A 25,935-nucleotide genomic window follows, 5' to 3' on the forward strand; every position below is an offset into this window, starting at 1 on the left:
ATGATTGCGTGAAGCCAAAATAAAAAGGATGGTTGATGTTCTAAATATGAAAGATCAAGTTGTACTATCCAAATGCATCTAACTTCATTTAAATTATTTGACGTCAATATTTATGACTTATCTAACAGCGTTCTGACATGTTTTATTTATTTATTTATTTATTTATTTTTGGTATGAATTTGTGTTAAACTTTGAATACAAGTTCATCTCATAGTGCATGCCTATTTATTTCCTTAACACAAGGCTATTTTCCTTTTCCTCATAATTATATGTCCAATAGTTTATAAATTATAATGAAAACCTATGAATTTACAGTATCATTCAATAAATTAAAATTCGAACTCAACAAAGTATATAACTATATATACCTTAATGATTCGTATAAAATATATATTAAAATATAAATTTATACAAATCAATTATTATCATCCCACCAACCAATTAATTGATTGAGAATTATAGATCAAATAATCGATGATAACTGAGGCTCTTGCAAATTATAGATCTAATGAAGATTAAGAATGGCGCCAAAATGTTAACAAGACCTGAGACTTGTAGTTTACGAAGATCGTTGAAGTGAAGATGACAAAGGAGCAAATAGAGCAATGGCGTTAGAATCGGAGAGTCATAGAAGGAAGCGTGCAGCTTTGTAGTTTGTAACGGACTAATTGAACACTCCACCGCATTTCTGCGTCACCGTCTATGTGGGTCCCGCAACCATAATTACCACTTTATCCTCCTTTTTTTCCTCAACTAAAAATCTTCTCTTGCTTTTCTTCAATATTGAGTAAAAAAGGAAAGTAATATTTATATTACAAAAATCTTTGTATAATAAGTAAAATTATTCATCCACCACCTTTTTTTTATATGATTAATTTTGATGCATTTATAATATAAAATATATAATATTTTAGAAGGATTATTTTGATAAGAATAATGTTTTTATAATTTAGAATTAATATAATAATAAATATATTTATTGTATAAACACTTTTCTTTGTATTTTTTTGAGTAAACTCTAAAATTATCATTGACAAAATTTTGGTCGGCAATTTTTTGTAAAATAAAAAATATATATAACTCTCTAAAATTTTAGAACATAATATGTAATAAAATAAAATACAAAAAAACTATTAGTGTATCAAATACTTCTAATATTAGTATAGAAACAAGATGATTTTATTAGTTAATTATGTTTTTACTTTTTAGATTACTTTTCAATTAACAATATAAAAAAATCCTAGTAGGATGGAATAAAAATACAAATTCTTCTCTAATATATTATGATAAAAAAGGTGATTTATTTATAAAAAGAAAAGAAAAGAATAGCTTGATTGATATATTTATTTTTTTTTTGTGACTGATATATTTATTTGTTTTAAATTAAAGAATTAGATATTAATGTATCTTTTATTAAAAAAAATTTCTCTAATATTTAAAAATTTTTTTTTGTTAAAAATTTACCCAAAGAAATTGACCATTTTAGGTATTTAATCCTACTATTCAGTATTCACTTTCATCTCAGTTCAGTTCATGTTTCTCTCTTTGCAACTGCATTCCTCCATTTCCTCGTTTGTTTAATTTTCTGGGAGATTCATACGCAGAGAAATAAGGTCCTTTTCTTTCTTCCACAATAAAAACAACTTTTTTTTGTTAATCTCTGTTGAAATTTCAATTCTCTTCGCTGTAGCTTTTGGTTTGTTACTCCTTTCTCACTCACACTTACTGCTTCAGCTTACACTCCTATTTTCTTTCCCAATTTTCTTCTTTTCTCTTTCGTTTTCTGCTTCGGTTTGGTATGCTTCTGGTTTTGCTGTGTTGCTGTGCAATTTTGTTATTTATTTATTTTGAACTTCGGTTTGGTTATTCAATTTGTCAAACCGGTTGAAACTAAAATCAAATTAAGAAGAAGTGGATAAAGTTACATGTTTTTGTTTTCAGTTTTTGATTCTTCTTTTTGGTTCTAAGAAGGTAAAGAAGAGTTTGCATGAGCTGATGATGGTTGCTTACTTGTGTGCATGCGTGTGTTGACTTGTTTATCACTGGAATTTGTGGGATTCTTTATTATTTTCAGTTCATTATATCCCTATGTTTGTTGATCAGAAATTTGTGCAATTGAGTGAATTATGGTAGATATTAGTATTATCATAATGTTTCTTAAGTGTGTCTGCGGTTTAGTAGAATCATTTCTAGCAAAATTGATTTAGTTTAGAATTGATCTTGATGTAACATTATTTATATCTAATACAAAGGAAAAGTTTCCTTTTATATGGAGGTGGTTCTGGAAAAAAAAGACTGGAATTGATTCTGATATGGGCTTGAATTTAAACCAAACAAAATGCAGAACATTCAAAATCAAAAGTTAATTGAATGTTCATGGGAGGCAATAACACAGTAAAAGGTTCATTTGTGGTGCCATTTTCAAGAGTTATGTTAGAATTGAAGTTATGGGATTCCAGTGTTGGGTGTGGTTTTCACAAGGTATGAGCCAAATATTTACAGATGTTCAACAAATCTGTGTTTGTTGACTCTGTCTAATGAACGAACCTTCGACACCATATGCAGTGGGTAGATTGTTATTCCTTGAAAACCATTACATCATTAATAGTAATTTAAATTCGTCGACATGCCTACTTGTTTGGTTTATTGTTGAGAGGAGAAAGTTATCATCATTATGGCATTCTTGTTTTTTTTTTTTTCCTTTAATTATTGTGTTTTTACAGTGTTGACTAACAACCAATTGTCATATATGCGTGCACATTTGAATAATTGTAGTTGGATTTGTACATTTTGCTAAGTTAATTTATGAATGTTACAACTTCAGATTCAGGAATGGCTAGAGAAGTCATTTCCACTCCACCTGGTGCTTCATTTGACTATGATCTCTTGGAAGGTGATTCTGACATTCCGGGAACTGTTTCCAGGGGCACAAGTCCCTGGATAGAACCTGAAAGATTGAAACTCAGACACAGGATTGGTCGGGGACCTTTTGGGGATCTATGGCTAGCAACTCATCATCATTCCACTGAAGATTATGATGAGTACCATGAAGTTGCTGCTAAGATGTTATATCCAATCAGAGAGGATAATACAAAGATTATATTAGAGAAGTTCAATGAATTATATTCTATGTGCCAAGGAGTTGCTAGTGTTTGCTGGCTACATGGAATTTCAATCATAAATGGAAGGGTTAGAGTTGGACTGTGGCACTGTGCAATTTAGTTCAACAACATAGCTGAGTTTTAACTTTCTGTTTGATCTCTATCTAGTTTACATGTTTGTTTATGTTCGCAGATATGCATCATTATGAATTTGTATGAGGGTTCAGTTGGTGACAAGATGGCTAGACTTAGAGAAGGACGGGTTTCGTTGAAAGATGTTTTAAGGTAATATTGGTTTATTTAGTGAATTATCATTGCTTTATCTTTCACAATACTAGTGACTCAATATACCTATTTTTAGTGTGAAGATTAAAGAGTTTAATTAACATAGGAATGGTGTAAACTTTACATTGTCTCATTTGATCAAACTCTTGTATTTGTAAACTTTTCGAAATAATAAGTAATTGAGTGATGCTTAGAGCGATAAGATGATATGTAAATAGAATAAAAAATGTGAAAACATTTTAGAGAATATGGGTTAACAAAAATGTATATGCTTACACACAATGGGTAGTTTGCTCTCATTATATGTTTAACCCAATTATATTTGTCGAGTAGATTTATAAGGGTTAAAATGGGAAACAAAAGCAGACACAAACCCAAAACAGTCCCATCTTTATGTGTGTGTGTGTGTGTGTATATATATGGCAACAGGGGTGGGGACTGGTCGAAACTAAGACCATTTTACTGTTTGCAGGTATGGGATCAATCTGGCTCAAGGTGTTTTGGAACTTCACTCTAAAGGGATCCTTATTCTCAACCTTAAACCTTTTAATGTTCTTCTTGATGACAATGATCAAGCGGTTTTGGGAGATGTTGGCATTCCCAACCTCTTGCTTGGCTCCTCGTGTCTAAGCTCAGATATGGCTCAGAGGCTTGGAACTGCAAATTACATGGCTCCAGAGCAATGGGAACCAGAGATCAGAGGCCCTATATCCTTTGAAACAGACTCGTGGGGATTCGGCTGCACCATTGTTGAAATGTTGACTGGTAATCAACCTTGGTATGGATGTCCTGTTAGTGTAGTTTACAACTCAGTTGTCGAAAAGCATGAAAAACCCCTTGTTCCAAGTGGCCTTCCTTCTTCAATTGAGAATCTCCTCAATGGATGCTTTGAGTATGATTTGAGGAATCGCCCACTGATGAAAGATATTCAGCGTGTCTTCAAAAGGTTTGTATCCTTTAATTTCTTTTTCAATTTAAAAAAAAAAAAGTCATAGTTCTGACCATGCAGCGGTGCAGCTTTTTGTTAGCTTTCACAAAAGTTACCGTTTTGTTGGATTTAGCTAACTATTAAGTATAAATCAAGGTAACTGAACATTTAACATGGGTAGCTAATTAATTGAGAAACAGTGTAAGTGCTCTGCACTTTGCTTCCACTCATCCATGATCACTTTTGAACCTGGAAAAATTGAACAAATAATCTTTGAGAAAATCATGAAATTGTGTGTGACTAAGCATTTAATTTTCTAATTATCTTGAAGAAAAGAAGTATATGATACTCAAAATCATTCAGTCCTTAACTTTACTGCATACTTTGCAGCGCACTTGATGAACTGGCAAATGATGGAGGATGGAGATATCTTGGAAATGTGAAAGCTACTGCAAAATCAAGCAGCACTGGCTACACAGAGTGGTTTCTCTCAAAGGATCCTCTTCAAGTGCATGATACAGTGCGATCCAGGAAGTCTTCCAATTCATGCACATCTCAAAATATGGATGTCCCGGGTGGAACTGTTGTTGGCCTAGAACGTAATCCAGATAATGGATTTGTTCTTGTGAGGGTCCATGGAATTCATGACCCAATAAGAGTTCAAGCGTCAACTCTTGAACGTGTCACATTTGGCCTTGCGGCTGGCGATTGGGTTCGATTGAAGGATGAAAACGAGAAACACTCGCCAGTTGGCATCTTACATCACATTGACCGTGAAGGTAGAATGACTGTGGGATTTATCGGTTTGCAGACCCTTTGGAAGGGAAATTCTTCGCAGCTCGAAATGGCTAAATCATACTGTGTTGGCCAGTTTGTTAGGCTGAAAGAGAATGTCTTGAGTCCTCGATTTGAATGGCGTAAACGGAGAGGGACCTGGGCTACCGGCAAAATTTCATGGATCCTACCAAACGGGTGTTTGGTCGTCAAGTTCCCAGGGCTGCTGCCTTTTGGTAACGAATCAAGAACCTTCTTGGCTGATCCTTCTGAGGTTGAAATGGTTGATTTCAAGACTTGTCCCGGAATGATAGAGAAGTATCAACATGTAGAGGATCATCATTGGGCAATTAGGCCTGTTCTAATTGCGTTCGGCATATTCACAGCTTTGAAATTTGGCATGTTTGCTGGAAAGAAGGTTGGGAGGAGCATGAAGAAAGTTAATGCAATAGAAAGTGAAGTTGATGGTCAAAATGCTAACAATTCTACAAGGAGATCTTCCACTGCTATTATGAATCCTGGCAACCCAACTTGGGTTCCTTCGGTTGCCAACATTCTCTTTAAAGAAGGCGGCGGTTCCACTCCCACAGCTCGGTAGTTTACCATGCAATCTCAATACGGTTGGATTACTAACGACTATTTCAGAATGAATCAATGAATTCCATTAGCTTTTATTCCATCCTATGAAAAAAAAAAATGAAGATTGTAATTATGCAAAAATAGCAATTAGGTTAAATATGAAAGTAGAAAATGTACATATCCTTCACTTGGATTACCTAGACATTGTACATATGTTTCCATGCTGATGCTTTTGGATGATGCATGCTATCAAAAAGAAAACTGAATATGTGCTTGTTTAAGGTTAGAAAAGTTTGTTAGGGTGGCAGTGGCACATTTCTTATGATTGTTGCTTGATATCAATTTCTATTGATTTATGATAATTCAAAGTGTTGGGAAATATGTCGTGGTCTGAATTTAGTATTATGAGATCTGCATCCGGGACAAGCTTTAGTTCAAAGGTGAGGGAGCTGCAGGAATATGTTGATTATGGCATCAAAATTTTTGTGACGGCTAAAAAATGTCATATTGTGGTTCTGAAGCTGCAAATACGGATTTACTAGTGAATTATGGTATATGAATATAAATGATCCTTATCTGCTCCTTGAACTAGTTCTGATTATTGTAAACTATTCTACGTTCTACATTAAGCTAGGATAAGGAACCCAGAAAATGGCTTTTGTTTCTTTTTTTATTTATTTGGGTACTTCTGTACTTTCCCTATTGAATTCTTAATTGTATGCGTCGTATGGTGTAAAATTGCTCCATCGAAAGAAAATTGAATTGGCGCTTTTAAAATAATGAACCGACCCCAGGTATAGATTGAAATAATGCTTTCCTTTAAACAAAAATTTTTGGGACCAATTACAATCGTATTTTCTGAAATGCAGTGAGATTTAATCGTGATATTTATGTAACAATACATCTAATATTTTTGTATTTATAAACGACATTGTAATAATAACCCTTGCATTTCTTAAAATGAAACATGTTACCTCTTACCATTCTCAAACGTGCATTTAAATCTTAAACAATGCCCAATGATTGCAAGCATGCCATGTACTCTTTGCTATAAAATACGTTGCTTTATAAATTTAGTGTTGATAATGTATTTTAGAACGGAGAGGGTATTAAATATTTGGTATTCAGCCTATATACTCTACTGAAAGTGAGACTGCAATTTATGAGTGATAATATTCGATTCAGAACAGAAGATGGAGGAAAGGAGCAACTAAAAAACCTCTCCATCCCATTTATGTGTGGCTAAAAACAAGTTAACAGATAAGTCTGAATGCAAACTCGAACAACAAAAATAAGCTTCCACCTCCACAACTAACAGCAAACATATTTGATATCTGTACATATTACGGGCAAAACAAGTGAATACAGTATGATCCACCAAAGAGAAAAAGTCAACCTTGGCATGGCTTTTTGGGCCACAAAGGCAAAACAATATACAAAAGTACTCCTTAACCTCCTTCATGTTCTTTCATTACCTCTTTCTATTTTGCAGAAACAATACCTACCTCCCTCACAAGTTGATCAGTCATAGCTGAGAGTCTAGCAATTCCTTCTTTTACCTCAGCAAAACAGGCGTTGTTCAAGTCGGTCATCGAATCAGGGTTTTGGTAAATACCGATAGCCTTGGTCAATAGTTGTCGTCTCATTTCTGCGAGTTTATGTAAAGCGCTAGTGGCAGCTTCAACTTCCGACTGAGCTGCTTCCAGCTGAAGTCTCTCAACTGCCAAATCTTCCATGCTGTTCTCACCAATTTTCTCCTGCGTCAAGGCATACCGCCTTTTGAGATCATTTGTGTCTTCGGTTAACTTTTCCCTTACTTTCTTTAACTCTTCCTCCTTTGCATCCAACCTTGCAAGTGTCATTTTGAGCTCCTCATCTTTTATTGTTAGAGCCCTGTGTGCGGCCAGAACCTCCATCTCCTTTGCTTTTAAGTTGTCTTTGGTTAACTGAAGCTCACTCTCAAGCCGTTTTTGCTGCCACCTCACTTCATTATCCGGTTCCTTGATTAGTTGCTCAAGTAGTTCACTGCCCTCTTCATGTAGTGCTCTTGATGAGTTAATATCTTCATCCTTTATGGAAGCAACCAGTTTGTTTGTAACATCTAAGATTTTTTCTAATACAGCTTCAGCCTGGGAAGCTTTCAGGTTTGTGTCTTTTAATATGTTCTCGACCGCTTTAACACGCTCATCTTTCTCCTTCAGCGAACAGGTTGCTTCAATAAGTTGTGCTTCTTTGTCCCTCAAGAGCAGCTTGAGATCAGAGATTTCATTGTTTACTTCTGCCAACGTCTTCCTAGCTTTAGAAAGTTCCAAGTCTTTCTCCTCCAAGATAGCCTGAAGAGAAGCCTTTTCAGATTTGAAATGCTGGATTTCCATCTTAGCATCAACGAGCTCCGTTTCTTTAGCATGAAGAATGGCACTTGTTTCATTAAACTCAGTACTTTTTTTCTCTAATTCTTGTTGAAGGAAAGAAACTTCTCTAACTGCATGCTTCAAAGTTGTTCCCTCATTCCTCAGCTCCTCTAGTAACTTCACCACAAGCTCCTTTTCCATAGTTAAATCCCGTTCGAGTTCTCTGTTCCGGGCCTCTGCAATCCTAAGTTTCGCTCGCTCACCTTCCACTTCTACTTGAGCATCGTTCAAACTTGCCATGTATGACATGACATTTTCCCTTCCTTCTGAAATCTTCCAGAGTCTCATTACTCTCCTGCACGTGTCTAGAAGCATCCTCTCCCAACCGCTTAAGTTCCTCCTGTGCCAACAACCATTCCATTGCCTGCTGCTCCAAGGTAGCCTCGGCAGACTTCAGTTTTTCTTCTTCGAACTTCCTCTGAGTCAGCGAAACCTCAAGTTCCTGTTCTTTTACATGGACAGCCTTCTGGAGTTCTTGAAGCTCAATTTTTTGTTTGTTCATAACCTCATTTGTTTCAATCAAAAGTTGAGCTTTCTGTTTAAGCTCAGCATCAATAAGTGCTGCTTCTTCACTCTTCTTCACCACGTCAATCTTCATTTGCTCCACTTCTGCCTCCTTCAAGGACAGTGCCCTCTTCATGGTAGCAACCTCTTGATCACGCTCCCTGAGAAGGAGCTTCAGTACCTCCATCTGACCTGCTTGAGAAACCAAGTTAGTCTTAGCTTCCTTCATCTCCTCTTCCAGCTTCTCATACTTGGTGCGAGCAGCCGCAATTTCCCTCTCCTGTTGCTCCAACTCTTCCTTTGTGTGCTTCAACTCAGTGCTCTCCAAAATAACCGTCCTCTCTACCTCCATCAGATGCTCTTCCTTCCTTATCAATTCCCTGAGTGCAGCCTGAAGATCCGACTCAAGCATGCTAAGATTGTAAGCTAGCTGAGCATCTTCACCATCATAAGACTCGCCTGTGGCCCCAGTTGCCATCTGATGTTCCAGCTTCTGTGCTTGCTCAAACAGCTTTTCAAGGAGCAGCCTTGCAGATTTAGCAGCTCCATAGTCGTTGATGCTTGGCCTATTATCATTCAGTATTGACTTAATACAACATTTTCTCTTTTTGGTTGTCACCAAATCTATTTGGCTATGAACATTGTGAAGCTTGCTGTATTTGAACCTAACAGAGCAAAACTGCACACGGAAACAGAACCATTGCAACCATCATAATTCATGATTTTGTGAAATAACAAGTCTAATCAGCAAAAATAATCATAATGTCCTTGAACCAAAAAGAAAAGCACATCAAATGAAATCAGAAAACTAAACAAGAAATTACGATATAATCATGAATTTCTCAATGCTTTTGTAACAAATGCAAGAACAGCATTCTAAACTAAATAATCATATATCCCTATAAAGATTCATAGTTTTTCATTAGTCCATTAATTTTCACATGATATATAATATAGCCACCATTAAAGAATCCAAAAACACTAGCTATCTATATCGTACATAACATCAATATGCAGATTTGTTATCAATTTCTCAAAAGAAGAAAGAATATCCGAAAGCGAAACTCTCAGCTAGGTTCATAACTAAAAATGTAATAAAATAAAAACAGAGAGAGAGAGAGAGAGAGAGAGAGAGAGAGAGGGAGATTTACGTGTGAGTAATATTGAGAAGAGGAAGGAAGACGAAGCGAAGAGTTGAAAGCCATTGGAATTGGAACGAGTGAGAGTGAGAGGATTAATCGCCGATCGAAGAAGGAACCATAACCAAACGAATCGAAACGTTGAAGCTCCACGCTCTTGAAACAACAACCATCCGTTTCTTTATTTTCTTGGTAATTGAAACAGAGAGACTAGAGAGTGTGTGCGTGTGTGAGAAACTGAAAGAAAAGCTTGAGAATGGAGAAAAGTATTGGACTCGATTGAATTCAGTACAAGAAAGAAAAGAAGATGCTCAACAAACAAAAATGTAATATAACTTGCGCCGCTTAAATCTTGTGGTAATAAATATATGGTCCTAATAAACACCTAATTCTAAAAATATTATTTTTAATATATATTCATTATGATTATTGATTAATAAGTTTTGGATTTAGATTTGGATTTAGATCAACTGATAAAGAATCCAGTAAATAAAGTGACGTGTCCCTCTTAAGTCTTGATCCCTTTATCAAAACCCTCAAAAAAGATTCCTTCACCATTTTTTTTCAATTATTTATTTATGAGTTTTATTAACAACAAGTAGAACACTTTTTAAAAATATTAAATTGAAAGAAATTTTATATATTATTTTAAATTTATTTGTTTTTATTCTCTTAATTAATACTTTTTAACTAAATTATTTGTGCGGAAAATATGAGTCCAAATACAAAGATTTGAGTTCAAATTAGATACAAAGGAATTGCCAAAAAGAATAATGAACATATGTACTTGATTATAGATTTGTTGCATTTTTTTTAAGCACTTATTATGACCATTTAGTAACTTTCTTTTTCTGCTAATCTTACAAAGAAAGACTACTAGATTTAGGGTTTTTTTGCAAGGAGTATTAATTGAAGTTACTATAACCAATTTAATAATAGATTGATTATTGAACAAATTTTATTTATAATTTATAAGTTTGGGAGTTGAAAACATAACTTAATTCGACATTATTAATTTGACATAAAATCATTAATAAGAATTTAATTTTGATACTTTATTAATGTAAAATAATTTTATATGTGTATTTAATTACGTAACATTAATAAATATAACTATGTTTTATATTGATTATGTGAATAACCATATAAAGAAACGAAAGTAATTATAATAAAATGCTTTATAATGTCACTGTATTCAAATTAAATAACCATAAATCATGTCATTTATATTTAATCTATTTAACTTATTTAAAAAGTTTATTTTTTAATTTATTTTTCCTAAATTAAATATTGAAAATATGAATACAAACATAAATGATTAAAAAAAAACTAGTGGGTCGAATAATTTCCGAGGAAAAAGAACCAACCTATGGACGAGATGTAGCAACTAGCAACGAATGCAGTTTTGAACTTTTGATGTTGAAATGGATGGAAACTCATGGACCAATATGGGCTTAACACGTGTACATGTATTTTTCGTTCTGGATAGACGTGTACATGCTTCTACCATTAAATTTTTCATTGATAATTTTTTTATTCACTTTTTCTATTAATGTTTGTGGATAATCAACTTATCAACATTTAACATCAATTGGGCTTGCACTACTCTTTCAGTGCAATAATGGATATGGATTAAGAGTCACTGTGACTGTAATTTGTTAATTTGTTTCTATACTGAAGATGGGATTTATAAAAGCTCGTCACATATAATACCAAAAAGAGTTCGTCATATAAAACAATTATAAAAAAAAAGAGGTTCTCTCTCGTGGGGTCATTACATGTTAACATTACCGTCATCACGTTCCGTGACTTCCGTCCAATACATTTGGGGGGCGTGGGTATTTTAATAATAATTTTTTTTTCGGTTTACCCAAACGAGTATCCCCCAACCCAACAGGTTAATAATTAATCCGTCGCGGATTTGAACTCCATTTAAGGGTCTGCCGCTAGCCAATAAATTACTGCATACACAAAATGAGATTCGAACTCCCGACACTTATTTAAACGGACGAATGAGCTAACTACTCGACCAACCCAAGTTGATTTTTAATAATAAATTATTATTATAACTAAATACTCTTTGGGCTAAACTTTTTTATTATGGGGTTGATCGGAGAGAATGATGAATGTATTGGTTGGAAAGTAAGTTTTACAAAAAAAAAAAAATTCTACAAATATGTTGGATGGAGAAGTATTTAATTTGTATGTTCTAAAATTTTTAAATTCTTCGGATTGGAATCAGCTAGTTTGATTTAAACATTTAAAAAAATTTAATAATTTAATTTATACAAATTGTTTTTTTTAATCTTATTATTTATTTTCTGTGCTAAGTCAGACGGTATAATTTTTATTTGTAAATTATCTCACATCTAAGTATAACATTTTATGTGAATGTTATGATATTTAAAAGATGGTGTCTATTTATTAAAAAAGGTTAAAAATTAATATTTAATTTAAGAGATATAAAAATAAATAAATTTTAAAATCAAAATTTATTACAAAAATAAGTTAGACAAAATTTAGATACCATAAAATTGGCCAATATTTTAATAGTCTATAACAGTGAAAATATTAATTTTAACCTAATAAAAAATAATTTTTAATTTTTTTTTGTGCTGCATCATAAAATATTAATATATAAAATAATAGGACAAGCAGAATTTGAAAAAAAAGTATTTTAATCTTTTAAAATTAAATTCAAATTTTTATTTTCTAACTCATTTAAACCACATTATTCTAAAAGAATATTTTAATATTTTTATAATTAATCTTACAAGTAATATTTATTTTTCTTAAATCAATCAAGACAATAATTTAGATTTTTTTAAAATTGAATCCAAATGTTTAATGTTTAATATTTTTTAAAATTAACTAAAAAGTATTTTAATATTTTAAAAATTAAATTTAAATTTCAAAAATTTAATAAAAATCAAACAATTTCAATTCTAAAAGAATATTTTAACTTTTTATAATTAATCTTTACAAGGTATTTTTATCTTTCTAAACTAATAACATCGTTTTAATCTTATTGTAATAAAATTATTATTTTAGTAAAACTAAACAACTTTCATTTTTATAAATAATTAATTTCTTAGTTGTAATCTTAATGTTTATTTATTAGTTTCCAAGCATGGAAAAGAATTCATTTCACAGGGAAATACAAATTATTTTTATAGTTTCTAATTTTTGGCTTTTAAATACAATTTTAGACTTAATTGTATAAATTTATCGTGTTAATAGTAAATTAAGATGACTAAATATATGTTGTAGTCATTGTAGAGTTATTTAATATATTATATTAACAAAATTTGATATTATTAATCTATTAGCATTAATATGATTAATTAAAATTAAAAAAAAATAAATTTAACTAAAATAAATTTCAAAAATAAATTTAAAGAATAAACGATTTTTCAGAATTTAACTTGACCATTTATTCCTCCACCATTTCACCCACCCTTGGGGCTTGAAGGCTCTACGTTGAGCTCTGTCTCCGGTCAATAGACGAGTTTTTTTCTCCGTAAATTGACTAGTTTCTTATGAAAAATGTTATCTACCATATGACATAATATTAGATATTGTAGACGACAAACTAATAGGTCAATATATATTTTATCGGTTCTACTAAAAAAATCAACAGAAGTGAAGCCAACTCAAATGAATTAGTTAAAAAATAAGTTCGTTATAAAAAAAATTATTATTCTAATTTTTTGAATTTCAAAATCAATATAAAAAAAATTAATTTAAAAAATTTATATTGTGACTAATTTTAATAGTTAATTTTAGTGTGTAAATAGTATTTTTGAGAATTATAATATACTATTTTCAAAAACTCTTAAAAAGATTAAAGGATATTTTATATTTTGAAATAACTTCTAATTTTACACTTTTGTCAATTTTTTTTATGGTCAAAATTAGTTTAGTTCCAAAATTACCCCGCATAATCCTAACATCAATACCATCATCTCCACTGTCAACATCAATACCATCATATAATCCTTTGTAAGCATGATTTTCACTCAAAGAACCTGGCTCAATAAGAATATCAACCTTGCATGCATAGTCATAAACTTGAGGTTCAATTGACTAAACAGCTTTTCACTATATCAAAGCAGCACCACCTTTTCTCCATCTCTCAACAGTTTAACGCAATCAAAAAGCCTTCCAACCTAATCCATCACGAGCAAACTCCTAAAAAATACATTCAACAATACTTTTTTAACCTTTTATATGAGCATAGTAGCAAGCATACACTTGATTTGGTTGTTGCAATAACATGTATTGAGCAATGAAAAAATAGTCACTTCTACCTTAGAAATTACCTTTGAGATGTTACATCAGATGATCTAATCATTAATTTTCTTTGAAACGCTGTACAATTAACACTATACATAATATCTATCTATGAAACTAAATTGTTGAAAATTTCATCATACAGAAAATTCTCTAGCTTTTCTTTTTGGCTAAAACGGAATTCTTTTAAGTTTGATCTACAGGTTCTTTGTTGATTCTGGTGTGGGCAATATAAGTTCTGCTGGTCTAAAGAAATCCTTCAATAATTCTTCCAGACCTAGCATTCTTGTATATAGTGGATGCTTCTTCCATTATTTTGGCCTGGGAGAGCAACCCTGCTCTCTTTCTTCCAGTTGGATGAGTGGAGAAATATTCCATAATATGTTTGGTTGGAAGGAAAGAAATAGAGAGGAAAGAAATAGAAAGGAAAGAAAGGAAAGGAAAGAAATTGAGTGGATTTTTATTTTCTTTAGATGTGTTTGGATGAAAGGAAAATAAGAAGGAAAGAAATAGTATAAAAAGACAAGTTTACCCTTATATTATAAAATATATTGAAAAAGGTAAAGGGGTAATATTGGAAGTAGAGAGAGATAAATAGTTTTCTCTCTATTTTCTTTCCATTGTTGGAGGGAAAGAAAATTGGTGGGTCCCACCAATATTTTTCCATTCATTGTCCTTCCTCTCCCATTTCTCTCCTCAACCAAACAAAGGAAAATAACTATTTTCCTTCTAATTTCTTTCCCTTCCTTTTCTTTCCTCCCATTTTCACCTCAAACAAACACACCTAAGTGCCGAGTCACCGTTGACTTCTCCCAGTTTCTGATACACTGGGCGCCACCCGTGGATCATATCCAGCGGAAGCAATTAAGAGCAGGCCAATATAATCAGCTTCCATTTCCATCCTGAAAACAGGATTTAGTTATGAAAGATTGAAGGAAGAAAAAGTTTCCACAATATCTACCAAGAGAAACAAGTACAAGCAGCATGTAGATGATTATTTAAGCATAATCCGAAATTTAAAACAACATTGACATGCTGATAGATGGCACACAATAATGTCTCAACGGTACTACAATTGAGGATGTCTGAGAAAAGACATGTCAAAATTTGATTACTGTATCACAACACCACAGTTTCAAATGAATTATTAAATTCCATCTAGCTCAGAAATTTTATTCAAAAAAGATATCAACTATCATTCACTTAATTGAAAGTATGGTAAAGCATATGGTAAATGAAATGGAGTTCTTATCCACAACAGCATTCTACACTATTTTGACAGTGATAGCAAACATGATGTTAAGTAAAATGCAACAAGTGTAATCAAAGAACCACAGAGGAAATTGACTTATTAGAAAGACATGAACCAAGTTATACTGTCGAGAGAATGTTAGCCTCAAGAAAACAGAAGCCATTGTGTTGACGATCACCATATCACGGGAGGCAAATTGAAAAAGAATCAAGTGCAGGATAGCAAACCACAAGGTCTTCGTCAAACCTTCAGCGATGTGACTGGCCACAGCATGGCCAACCTAATTAAGAAGAAAACACAGACAAATCAGCACAGAGATCTTTCAGACGAATTAATAAACCCTAAACCCTAAACTGAAAAAACAAAGCACAATTATAGTGGCAATCTCAGCATCACTCTTAAAATGCTCTAACAATCCGGTGTATACAACAATCTTACCACCAGGTAGAAAAATGGCACTGACAACCGAATCATTGACAACAAGAACCTCCCAATTCAATCCATCGAGATGCGAGATAGCTGGCCCTTTCTTTCTACTTTGCTGAACCCAACTGTCATCAAGGATTTCATCTTCCTTGTGCCAACCACTCTCTGCCTTACAATAAGCACTAGCATTAGTCAACGATTTCAAAGTCTCCTCAGTATGCCCTTCAAACCCTGTGATATGTACTGATGCACAACCAACATCACTCCAAACTTGTTCCTTGCTCAAACCTCTCAGCAAGGTATCAATGATTTGATTTCCATTGTTAAATTATATTTTTACCAAAATTTTTTTAAAAAAATTTAACAATTAAATTATTTTTTTAAGAAACTCTTCAATAATTTTTTAATTATTAAATTGTAATTTTATCAAAATTTGTGTTAACAATTATTTTTATATTTTATTATTAATTTTCTGATATCAATATATATTATTTTAATATTAAATAAAAAAATCTTACCACTATTAATATGTATAACAATTAATATTGATAAATAATTTGTTTCCTAAATCTATTGAAAATTATTAACAACTTTAGCAAAATTTAAAAACAAGTCGAGATGGATAAATCCCAAATTTAAAAAATTAACATCTCATTCCTTCACATCCTTACAAAGTAAGTTCCTTAATCTAAATAAAAAGCATTGTGCATAATAAAATATATTTTCATATTGGTGTGTTGTCCCTTGTGCAAGCTGCAACTTTTGAAACTTTTAACTATGTCATTGAGGAGATAAAAAAAATTATAATTAATAAATACACAATATATAAAATTATAGATTATGTATCTATTATTTAAGCTACCTCATGAGCTCGAATTAGCTCATGAATTTTCGGTGTGCCAAATTTAAACTTAAAAATAGGCTCAATTATTAATGAGTTAAGCCGTAAACTGAACTTAATTTTTGTAAGTCGTGTGTGAGTTTAATCTAGTTTAACTCATTTTCAGTCTTACTTAAAGGTATATGTTAAGATAATAAATTAAATTTAGAAAAATAAAGAATTTCAGTTTTTAATGAATTTATGTTTTAAATAAAAAATATTTAAAATATTCTATCAATAACATGATTGTGAAAATTGGACTGAACATGCTATTAGACCGGTCCAATCATGAACGGGCAACATTAAGAATCCGGTCAGGCATGTAAAACTGATGATCAGAAAATTGTTGAAGAACCGCTAAATCGGCATCCGGTCGGACCGAACCGAGACCCGGCCGGTTTACCCAAAAGCGAAGCTACTCATTCGTTTCTTTCCCCCTTTCACCCTTCCCTTCTTTCATAATCACAAAAATGAAAAATCACAAAAACTAAGCCTACACCACCGCCGCAAGGAGTGGCATATTGCCGCCGTCCATTAAGTTCGCCGTCCGTCCGTCTATCTAGCTTCCGTGGTGCTCCAAGCCTTCAACCCCTGTTCGCTGTCATCGATTGCAGCTGCTTCCTTGAGCTCGGCGTCCGTCGTCTTTGTCTGCTCACCCGCGCTTCCGCCGCCGTTTCTTCGCCGTTCACGTTCGTCTCTTCGTTCAGCCGCCGTATTCCTTCGGTTTCTTCGCCGTTCACGTTCGCTCGGCGTTCACCGTTCGCGTTCACTCGCCGTTCACCGTTCGAGTTCGCATTCGCGTTCGTCTGGAAACCTCGTTGCTCTGCGACCAACCCGCGCGCTCCACCTAGCCGTCGAACTGCTCTCTTTTGTCGCCGCCGTGAGTTCCCTAAACCCGCCACCAATACTCTGCTTCAAACTCTGCAACTTCTGATTTCTATTACAATAAGTAACTATTTGATTTGGTAGTGGTTTGGATTTTTTTCATAGATTATACAATTGTTATGTTCTCTTCTCTATCCTTTGAGTTCTCTTATTTCGTTTTAATTTTACCGCACTCAACATGTTTGATAGAATGCTTTAACCATATTTCTGGTTGGTTTTATAATTTCTAGCTTTTAGAAACTTAGTAAGTTGATTGCATGTGAAATTAAGAATAATTGGATCTTAGTAATTAGGAAATTTTAGCTGCACAAATAGCGTCTTTGCAGAAAACATATTAGCATGATGATTCCACTTGCATTAGTGTTAGATTTTAACTGTTATTGTGAACTTGTTAATTTGCTCATTGTTCTTGTGTTGTTGTTCTGTTATCTTTAATTTTTTTTCCTTTTTGTTGTGATTTTCTGTTCTTGGTTTAAGCTGTGATTGAAGGTTCTTTGGTTTGGGTATTCTTCACTTACCTGGAAGCTTAGCTTTTATTCTTTGAGCATACACGTATCAAATTATTGTTTTCAGCAATGGTGATTTTTAGATCTTTTCTTGGTTGCTTCGTTTTAAATGTTCCTATTGGTGTTGTTGTGTTTTGCTGTGATTTAAATGAAAGATTCTTCCTTCTTTTTTCGAATGCCCAGTCAGTGCTTGGTTGATTGGTTTTGCTCACTGACTGTATTTAATGATAAATTTTAAATTGATAACTCTATTACTGCTTTACTGTCTGTTTCTGTAGTTAAATTTTATTAAAGTTTCTTGAATTTGCACTGCCTATGTTACTGATTCACTGTTCCTTCATTGCTTTTTTTTTTGTTGTTAATCATTGTGATGAGCTTTGTTAACTTAAAATTGGGTTGAAAACTGTTAATCTTCTTCATTTTCACTGTTCTAACTTCTGTTCTTATTAAAAAATTTGCAATTTGTGATCTTTTGATTTATTATATGCTTCATGTTTTCATTGTTCTGTTCTTATGAAGAAAAAATTTGCAATTAGTGATTGTATGATTCATGTTTTGATTGTTCTGTTATATAAAAAAGATTCTGTTTTCATTGTTTTGTTCATTGTTTGGTTGCACTGTCCCTGCTCTCGATCTCCGCCGACTCGCTGCCCCTCCTCCCTGTTGGATTCTTTTTGTTTCAGGCTCTGTTGTGTGTTTGTTGTGCAGCACTATCATTTTTTGTTTTACTTTTTGACTCAGCTACATTAAGACAATGTTCTCTATTTTTAACTTGTGCATTGTAATTCAGTCCAGCTATTTTTAATGGAAGTATAATTATGTTAATTGTCAACAAATTTGCAGCAAGTTTTTGCATATTTTGATGATTAATTACATGTAGTTGGTGATATTTTATATAGGGTTTTAAATTTGAAAGATATTTTAGGATGTTTATTTATAATTTATTTATTATTTTATTCTGGAACAGTTTTTTCGGTTAAACTACGGTTAGACCGGTTAGACTAGTGAACCAGTGACTAGTGCGGTTTGATGACTGTCCGGTTTTCATTGGTCTCCACCAAACCCAACCTTCACTCACGGCAACAACTTCACCTGCAGAGCAGGACAGCGTTCATGCTTTAACTACTACCTCTCTCTTGCCGCCTCTGCTGTTGAAAATAACTTAGAATGAGCCATAAATTGCAGGTTATGAATATGTAACCAGGAAAAGGAGTTGCCAATTGCAGGCATGTCCCGTTCCACACACATCCTCCATCACTCCCACCCCTTCTTCACCTCTGCCGCAACCTCTGCCGCCATCACTGCTGCCGCCTCTCCTGCACCCACCACCCTCACGTCCTTCACCGTCACGCCCCCAGTGCACCCCTGGCCCCGCCGCCTCACTCCTAAAACCCTTGCCTCCCTTATTTCCCGCCAACACGACCCAAATCTCTCCCTCCAAATCTTCCACTACGCCCTAACCCACCACCCCAATAGCAACAACAACCACCTCGCCCACCACCCTATTCCCTTCAACGCCATCATTCTCAAGCTCTCCCGTGCCCGCCACTTCCCCCAAATCGATGCCATCCTCTGTGATTCCCATATCACTGACGAACAACCGCTTATAACGCTTATTCGCGGGTACGGCCTTGCTGGCCGCCCAAAATTGGCACTCAGGACCTTCACGAGGATCGAATCTTTTGGGATTCAACCCTCCACGAAGGCCCTGAACGCCACGCTTAATGCCCTGGTTCAGTGCAAGCGCTATGATTTAGCACATTTTGTTTTTAAGAATTCTATGGCCAAATTTAGGGTTGTGCCCAATGTGGTTAGTTGCAATATTTTGCTGAAGGCTCTTTGTAAAGGGAACAATGTAGATGCAGCGGTTAGGGTTTTGGATGAGATGCCTGCAATAGGTGTGGTGCCCAATGTAGTTAGTTACACTACTGTTTTAGGTGGGTATGCTTTGAGGGGTGACATGAGGGGTGCAAAGAGGGTTTTTATGGAGATTTTGGGGAAAGGGTGGATACCTGATGCAACTACTTACACTGTCTTGGTGAGTGGGTTTTGTAGGCAAGGGATGTTTGTTGATGCAATTAAGGTGATGGATGAGATGGAGGAGAATGGGCTTGAGCCTAATGAGGTTACTTATAGTGTTATGATTGAGGCGTATTGTAAGGGGAAGAAGTCCGGGGAGGCACTTAATGTGCTCGACGATATGCTTGGGAAGAATCATGTGCCGAGTTCGGCGCTGTGTTGTAGGGTTGTTGATATGTTGTGCGAGGAAGGGAATGTTGAGAACGCTTGTGAGGTTTGGAGGAAGCTCTTGAGGATGAATTGCAGCCGCGATGATGCTGTCACGGGTACTCTTGTTCACTGGCTGTGTAAGAAGGGGAAGGTGATTGAGGCAAGGAAGGCGCTTGATGAATTTGGGGGTGGTGCGGTTCCAAGTCTATTGACATATAACACATTGATTGCCGGAATGTGCGAGAGAGGGGAGCTCTGTGAGGCTGCTAGGTTGTGGGATGATATGGTGGAGAAGGGTCGCGTACCTAATGCATTTACTTATAATATGTTGATTAAAGGATTTTGTAAGGTTGGTAACGTGAAGGAGGGAATAAGGATTCTAGAGGAGATGTTTGAAAGTGGATGTTTGCCTGACAAATCAACATACACGATATTGATTGATGGGCTTTCTTGTGCAAGAGGGATGATGGAAGAAATTAACAAGGTTGTTGCATTGGCCGTATCCGCTGGAGCTGATGATGACATGTGGGATATCTTCCTGAAATCTGTTGCAAATAATTTAAATTTGAATGCAGCTGAATTTGATAGGATATTGTTGGAGAGTGTCTCATGAGGTGCAGTGAAAAGCATGTTAAAGAAATTGTTGTTTAACCATGTCAGTGTAAACACATCAAGGTGCACTTTTTCCCTTGGATCTTTCAACCGCAAACAGTTTATCCATTGTGAAGGTATGCTTCTACATTGTATACTATCCAGTTAGTGAACTTGGAAATTTTAACCAATTGACAGGGGACCATTTCTTGGTGTATTTTGTGTATAATCGGATTTGGTTCCGTCACAGCAGCAGATTCATCTTGTTCTGCAAATTTATAGAAGGTTGGTTATCAAAATATGGTGAAGTTAGTGAGCAAGTAGCCAACATGGTTTGGTATTATAGTTTAGGTAGCTGCTTCTCAGTGTTTCTAAATATGGCATGAGCATCTTCATTAAATTGTTGGCCTTATAAGGGGTTTCTTTTTGAGTGTCGAAGACCGAGAATTCCTGGAACAAAAGAAAATGATTCTTAATACACTTGGATGGCATGGACAAGGTATTCTTTCAGTTCTTCCACTTGGTGCTATAATGTGTTACCTATATTTTGCTGTGAGGTTGCAACTTGCAGGGTTGTTTGGAGAAATTTGTTAGGATCATTTGTAAGTATTGGGATGTCCTTCTAGATCCCTATGTTGAATTTCATTCTCGTAATTTATTTGGGAGATTTTAGGAGATGAAAGGAGCATAAGGTGCTATGAAGCTATGCCTCTTTGCCATAATGAAGGTGCATTTGATTGGTTTTCTATGCTTATTTACAGAATTTTGCACTTGGTTCATAAAAAAAGTTTTCTGATCATATTATTAGAGTGGTTGAGCTGTTCTTAGCTTTCGGCTAATTTTTATTTTTTGGGACATTTGGGCTTCTGTATTTTAAAAAGTTTTCTCCCTTTTTTTGTTGTAATCCTTCAACTAAAACACTCTTCTTCTTGCTTAATCTGTATATTACAATTTCTTTTTTACCATAAAATAAGAAAGAGACAGGAGAAGTATTAGTAATGTGAAACTTTAGTGAAGACATTCTATTGTTTGGTTCTATTTCTATGAATCTGTACCATGTGTATAACTGTATTCGCAATTCTGCATGCTTCACTTTTACTTGTCACAATTCATGTGCATCATAGAGGATCGTTAATAATGCTTATATATATACACACGCGACAAATGATGGAGATAGACGATTTAAATAAGAGAAAATGACTGAAAATGTGAAAATAAGATCAGGTATAATTTGATCATTTTGATCAAATTTAAAATCTTTATCTTATTTGAGTAGAAATATGGTATGATTTTCTAATCACATCATTGCAATTTTCACCTCTCTTCTTTCTTTTGGGTCTGGACCTCTCTTCTGGGTCAAGGTCTATTGGTAACATTTTTTGCCAAAGCCTAGGTGCACTCTTATATGGGCAGATGGGTTTCTCTTACACATTTCCACGGTCCACTACTTGTTGCGCAAACTACATGTGTTCATGTTTCCCATTGCTACATGTGCTTCTCATACACTCTTCCATTGTGAATTATGCTTCCTATTCCATAATTTTCGTAAGAGTAATTACCTAAATCAGCCCTAAAAGTTTTGAAATCAAACATTTTAGATTTTTAGTCGCTTAAATTTTAAAATACACAAAACAGTTTTCAATATTTACTTCCGTTAAACAATATAATCTCCCTTTGTTAGTCACTAACGGTGACGGCTAGGACTGGAAGTGAGTCAAGCTAGTTCATGAGCTAGCTCAAATTCGACTCATTAATAGCTTGATAAGTTGAACTTGTGAGCTGATGAGTCGAGTTTAAACTTGGAATTTAGCTCATAAATTAAATGAACCGAGGTTGAACTTGGATAAGCTCAGCTCATTAACTCGTGAGCTGATTCGATTTTATATGTATATATGATCTTTAATTATTTAAAATTTTATATTTATTTTTTTATATATTTTGATGTAGGATATAAATAAAAAATTTATAATTTATTGATAGATAGACAATATATAAAATTGATATTTTTAAATATTTTTAAAATATATGTTATAATTTATTGATATAAAATTATAGATTATGTTCCTATTATTTGAACCAGCTCATGAGCTCGAGCCATCTCGTGAGATTTTGGTGAGCCGAGTTTGAGTTTAAAAAATAGGCTCGATTGTTAATGAGTCGAACTGTAAGGCAAGCTCAATTTTCATGAGTCGAGTTTAAACTTGGTCTAGCTTAGCTCACGTCTAGGGGTGGCAAGCGGGGAAGTCCGCCCTGCCCCGTCCTGCCTAGTGAGGCAGTCCTAAAATCCCACCCCGCGTTGCCTAACTGCAGGCTGGCGGGCTAAACTCGCCAAATCTCCTATTTTTTTAACTATTAACTATTAAATAATATATATAATCATTTTAATAAATTTATAATTTTTAAAAGTATAAAAAGATGATAATTTTTATATTCACAAACATTAAAGTCTTTGTAATTATAAATATCTAATAAACATAATTATAAACCAAGTTTTCATCCAAAACATAATTATAAATATTGTCTCCAAAGCAAAATAAACATAATTCAAAACATAATTATAAATATTCTCGTCAAAACAAAATGAACATAATCCAAAACACTTAATTTTCATATTTATTCTCTTGTAAGTTGCGTGTGAGAAAGTTGGATTTTGGCCCAAAAATTGTAAAACTACACCCTTGCCAAAAAACACTAAATCCAGAGGCAAAGTCCGTCCCGCCCGCCCCGTCAAGCCCGCACTTTAAGTGGTGCAGATTAGGTGAGCTTTTGCTATTTGACTGTCCCAATTTTTCATCACGACCCGCTTTTTTGGCGGGTTATGTGAGCCGACCCGGCGGGTTATGTGAGCCGATCCAGCGGATTTAGACCCGTTTGTCACCCCTACTCACGTCTAGCCCTACTGACAGCTGATGTGGAATGTTAACTCGCACACGTGACTGTTAAGTGTTTACATATGCATTCTGGACAAATCAGTCCCAATAGTAAAGTACAAAACAGTCTCAAAAAATTAAAAAAAACCTCAAAATAATTCCTAAAAATTTTCAAAAATTCCGAAATAGTCTCTTTGAATATTTTTAATCTTTGTCAAAAGTCATCGCCTTATAATATTTTTGTTAATGAAAAATAAAATATTATTAAAAATATACAATAAATAAAGAGTACAAAAATTAATAAAATATATACTAAAATATAATTTTATTTATTAACACTAAAATGTCATAAGAAATGACATTATTTAATCATTAACATATGATACCTATATTGAAGTGTCGTAGAAACCATAATAATAACAACTAAATTTAAGAGGCTATTAAATTATGAAGGTCATTATTTATATACCTAACCGCCTAAGATATTGACACTAAATAAACTTCGAAAAATATTCCTATGTGAAAAAAATATATTTTTTTTAGCATAATTGCTAACTGTGGTAGCACTAACAGCTTTAACACCAAGCATATTTTGTACAACATTACAACAACTAAATTCTAAAACTTTTTAAAGAATATGAACAGAATACTTAGGATTTGTTAAGACATTTTTTCTTTCAAGTATTGCAAAGTACGAGGAGTTTCACATTGAAATTTTGTAAATCATTTACATTCATCTTGTAGTTGATCAACACTTACAAATTTGACTTTATATATGAATTGGTTCATATTGCATGCAAGTTCCAAAATGTTGCATTCATAAGCATTTGTACAAATACTTTTAATTGTTTATATGTAAAATTTTATGTTAAATGAAAGTTCTCCTATCTCTTTAAATAATAATATTCATTCTCTTCTTTATCATTAAAAAATGATCATAGAATATGACACTTATAAATTACATTAAATTAATATCTTGCATGGTCAAAAATAAATATTGGTTTATTTATTTTAAAAATAATTTTTTTTGAAAAAATATGCCTTTTCAAAATTAATTTATAATTTATTTTGAAAATACATAGAAAAATTTTATATATAAATAATTAAATTTGAGATAAATAAATCGAAAATGTTAGAAATTAAAATTTATTAATTTATAAATAATTATATATAAATAATTCAAAAGTACTATTTTGAAATTTTTTAAAATTTTTAGGACTGTTTTGATTTTTTTAAAATTCTTTGAAGACTATTTTGTACTTCAATTTAGAAATTTATTTGTTCAAAATACATACATAGATATTTAACGGTCATATATGTAAGTTAACGTTTCACATCAATAGTTACCATTAATGACTAACGGAAAGAGACTGTATTGTTTGACAAAAATAAACGTTAAGAATTATTTTATGTATTTTAAAATTTAAAAGACTAAAATATTCGACTTAAAATTTTCAAAGACTGATCTAAATAATTACTCTATTTTTTATTTTAAGATGTAAATTTTCAAAGACTGATATGAATAATTACTCTATTTTTTATTTCAAGATGTAAAAATGGAATTTTAAATCGCCAAAGTCATAAAGAGGATAACAAATTGAAAGAGAGAGTGAAATTTTAATGACTTTCATATTAAACATATTATAATGGGATCGAGTTATGCTATATAGAAAATCTTTTGTGTTTTGTGTTAAAAATAATTGATAAAAAATGAAAAATATAAATTACAAAACAATTGTCTTGTATACTATAAGAAAGAATTTAAGAAAAAGATGTACATAAAAATTTGTGTTAATATTATTTTTCAAAATGATTCTATACTTAATGATTGTATCATTTTAAAAATGCTTTTAATCAATCTTAAAATATTTATCCTATACCTAATTATTATTATTATTATGGGTTTATTTATTTATTTATTAATTGATCAATTTAATGCTCAACAATTCAACTTGTAATTGTTCGAACAGTACAGCAGAAGAAAATATTTCACCAAGTATAGTTAATGAAATCCATATTAGTTTGGACGGGAGTGGTAAGTAACATATTGGCATATGTCTGATGAGGATTGATGCAGCGCAAAATTCAAATTTAGAGGATGAGAATACAGTGGTGGATGAAACTGGATTGGAAGATGAAGGGGCTGTAAATAATTTGGAAGATTCAGAGGGCTCAGAGCAGGATGTAAATAGTGAAACTAATCAAGATGAGCACAGAGAAAGTTGGGATAAAAATATGGCTAAAAATGGAGCTGCTTAAGATCTGGCAGGCAAATCAGGAGC

The 25,935-nt window shown here is 33.2% G+C and overlaps 5 protein-coding genes across 6 annotated transcripts; 2 read left to right on the forward strand and 3 right to left on the reverse strand.

Moving 5' to 3' along the window:
- Positions 1–1,513: 1,513 nt before the first annotated feature.
- LOC107495345 (E3 ubiquitin-protein ligase KEG) lies at positions 1,514–6,066 on the forward strand. Its single transcript, XM_016116469.3, has 5 exons — positions 1,514–1,613; positions 2,825–3,189; positions 3,295–3,386; positions 3,859–4,332; positions 4,705–6,066. Exons 2-5 carry the CDS (start codon positions 2,833–2,835, stop codon positions 5,684–5,686), a joined length of 1,905 nt encoding a protein of 634 aa, XP_015971955.1. The 5' UTR covers positions 1,514–1,613; positions 2,825–2,832; the 3' UTR covers positions 5,687–6,066.
- A 1,082-nt stretch (positions 6,067–7,148) lies between these two features.
- On the reverse strand, positions 7,149–8,219 carry LOC110272864 (uncharacterized). The gene has a single exon (XM_021125384.2). The coding sequence runs from the start codon at positions 8,217–8,219 to the stop codon at positions 7,149–7,151; it is 1,071 nt and encodes a 356-aa protein (XP_020981043.1).
- A 58-nt stretch (positions 8,220–8,277) lies between these two features.
- LOC107495321 (uncharacterized) lies at positions 8,278–10,029 on the reverse strand. Its single transcript, XM_016116438.3, has 2 exons — positions 9,734–10,029; positions 8,278–9,261 (listed from the first exon to the last, which is right to left on the reverse strand). Exons 1-2 carry the CDS (start codon positions 9,785–9,787, stop codon positions 8,278–8,280), a joined length of 1,038 nt encoding a protein of 345 aa, XP_015971924.2. The 5' UTR covers positions 9,788–10,029.
- A 4,029-nt stretch (positions 10,030–14,058) lies between these two features.
- On the reverse strand, positions 14,059–15,979 carry LOC107495319 (mitochondrial metalloendopeptidase OMA1). Of its 2 annotated transcripts, none has more exons than XR_001593462.3 (3): positions 15,705–15,979; positions 15,382–15,546; positions 14,059–14,916 (listed from the first exon to the last, which is right to left on the reverse strand). XR_001593462.3 is itself a non-coding variant. In XM_016116437.3 (3 exons), exons 1-3 carry the CDS (start codon positions 15,738–15,740, stop codon positions 14,811–14,813), a joined length of 297 nt encoding a protein of 98 aa, XP_015971923.1. In that variant the 5' UTR covers positions 15,741–15,979; the 3' UTR covers positions 14,059–14,810. The 2 variants fall into 2 exon arrangements, 1 of the variants encoding a protein (XP_015971923.1); XM_016116437.3 differs by having other exon boundaries at positions 15,392–15,546.
- A 1,059-nt stretch (positions 15,980–17,038) lies between these two features.
- Positions 17,039–21,537, forward strand: LOC107495318 (pentatricopeptide repeat-containing protein At5g16420, mitochondrial). Its single transcript, XM_016116436.3, has 2 exons — positions 17,039–17,452; positions 18,931–21,537. Exon 2 carries the CDS (start codon positions 19,192–19,194, stop codon positions 20,803–20,805), a length of 1,614 nt encoding a protein of 537 aa, XP_015971922.1. The 5' UTR covers positions 17,039–17,452; positions 18,931–19,191; the 3' UTR covers positions 20,806–21,537.
- Positions 21,538–25,935: the final 4,398 nt, after the last annotated feature.

This window comes from Arachis duranensis, chromosome 6 (assembly GCF_000817695.3).
Source record: "Arachis duranensis cultivar V14167 chromosome 6, aradu.V14167.gnm2.J7QH, whole genome shotgun sequence".
Lineage (NCBI taxonomy): Eukaryota > Viridiplantae > Streptophyta > Magnoliopsida > Fabales > Fabaceae > Arachis > Arachis duranensis.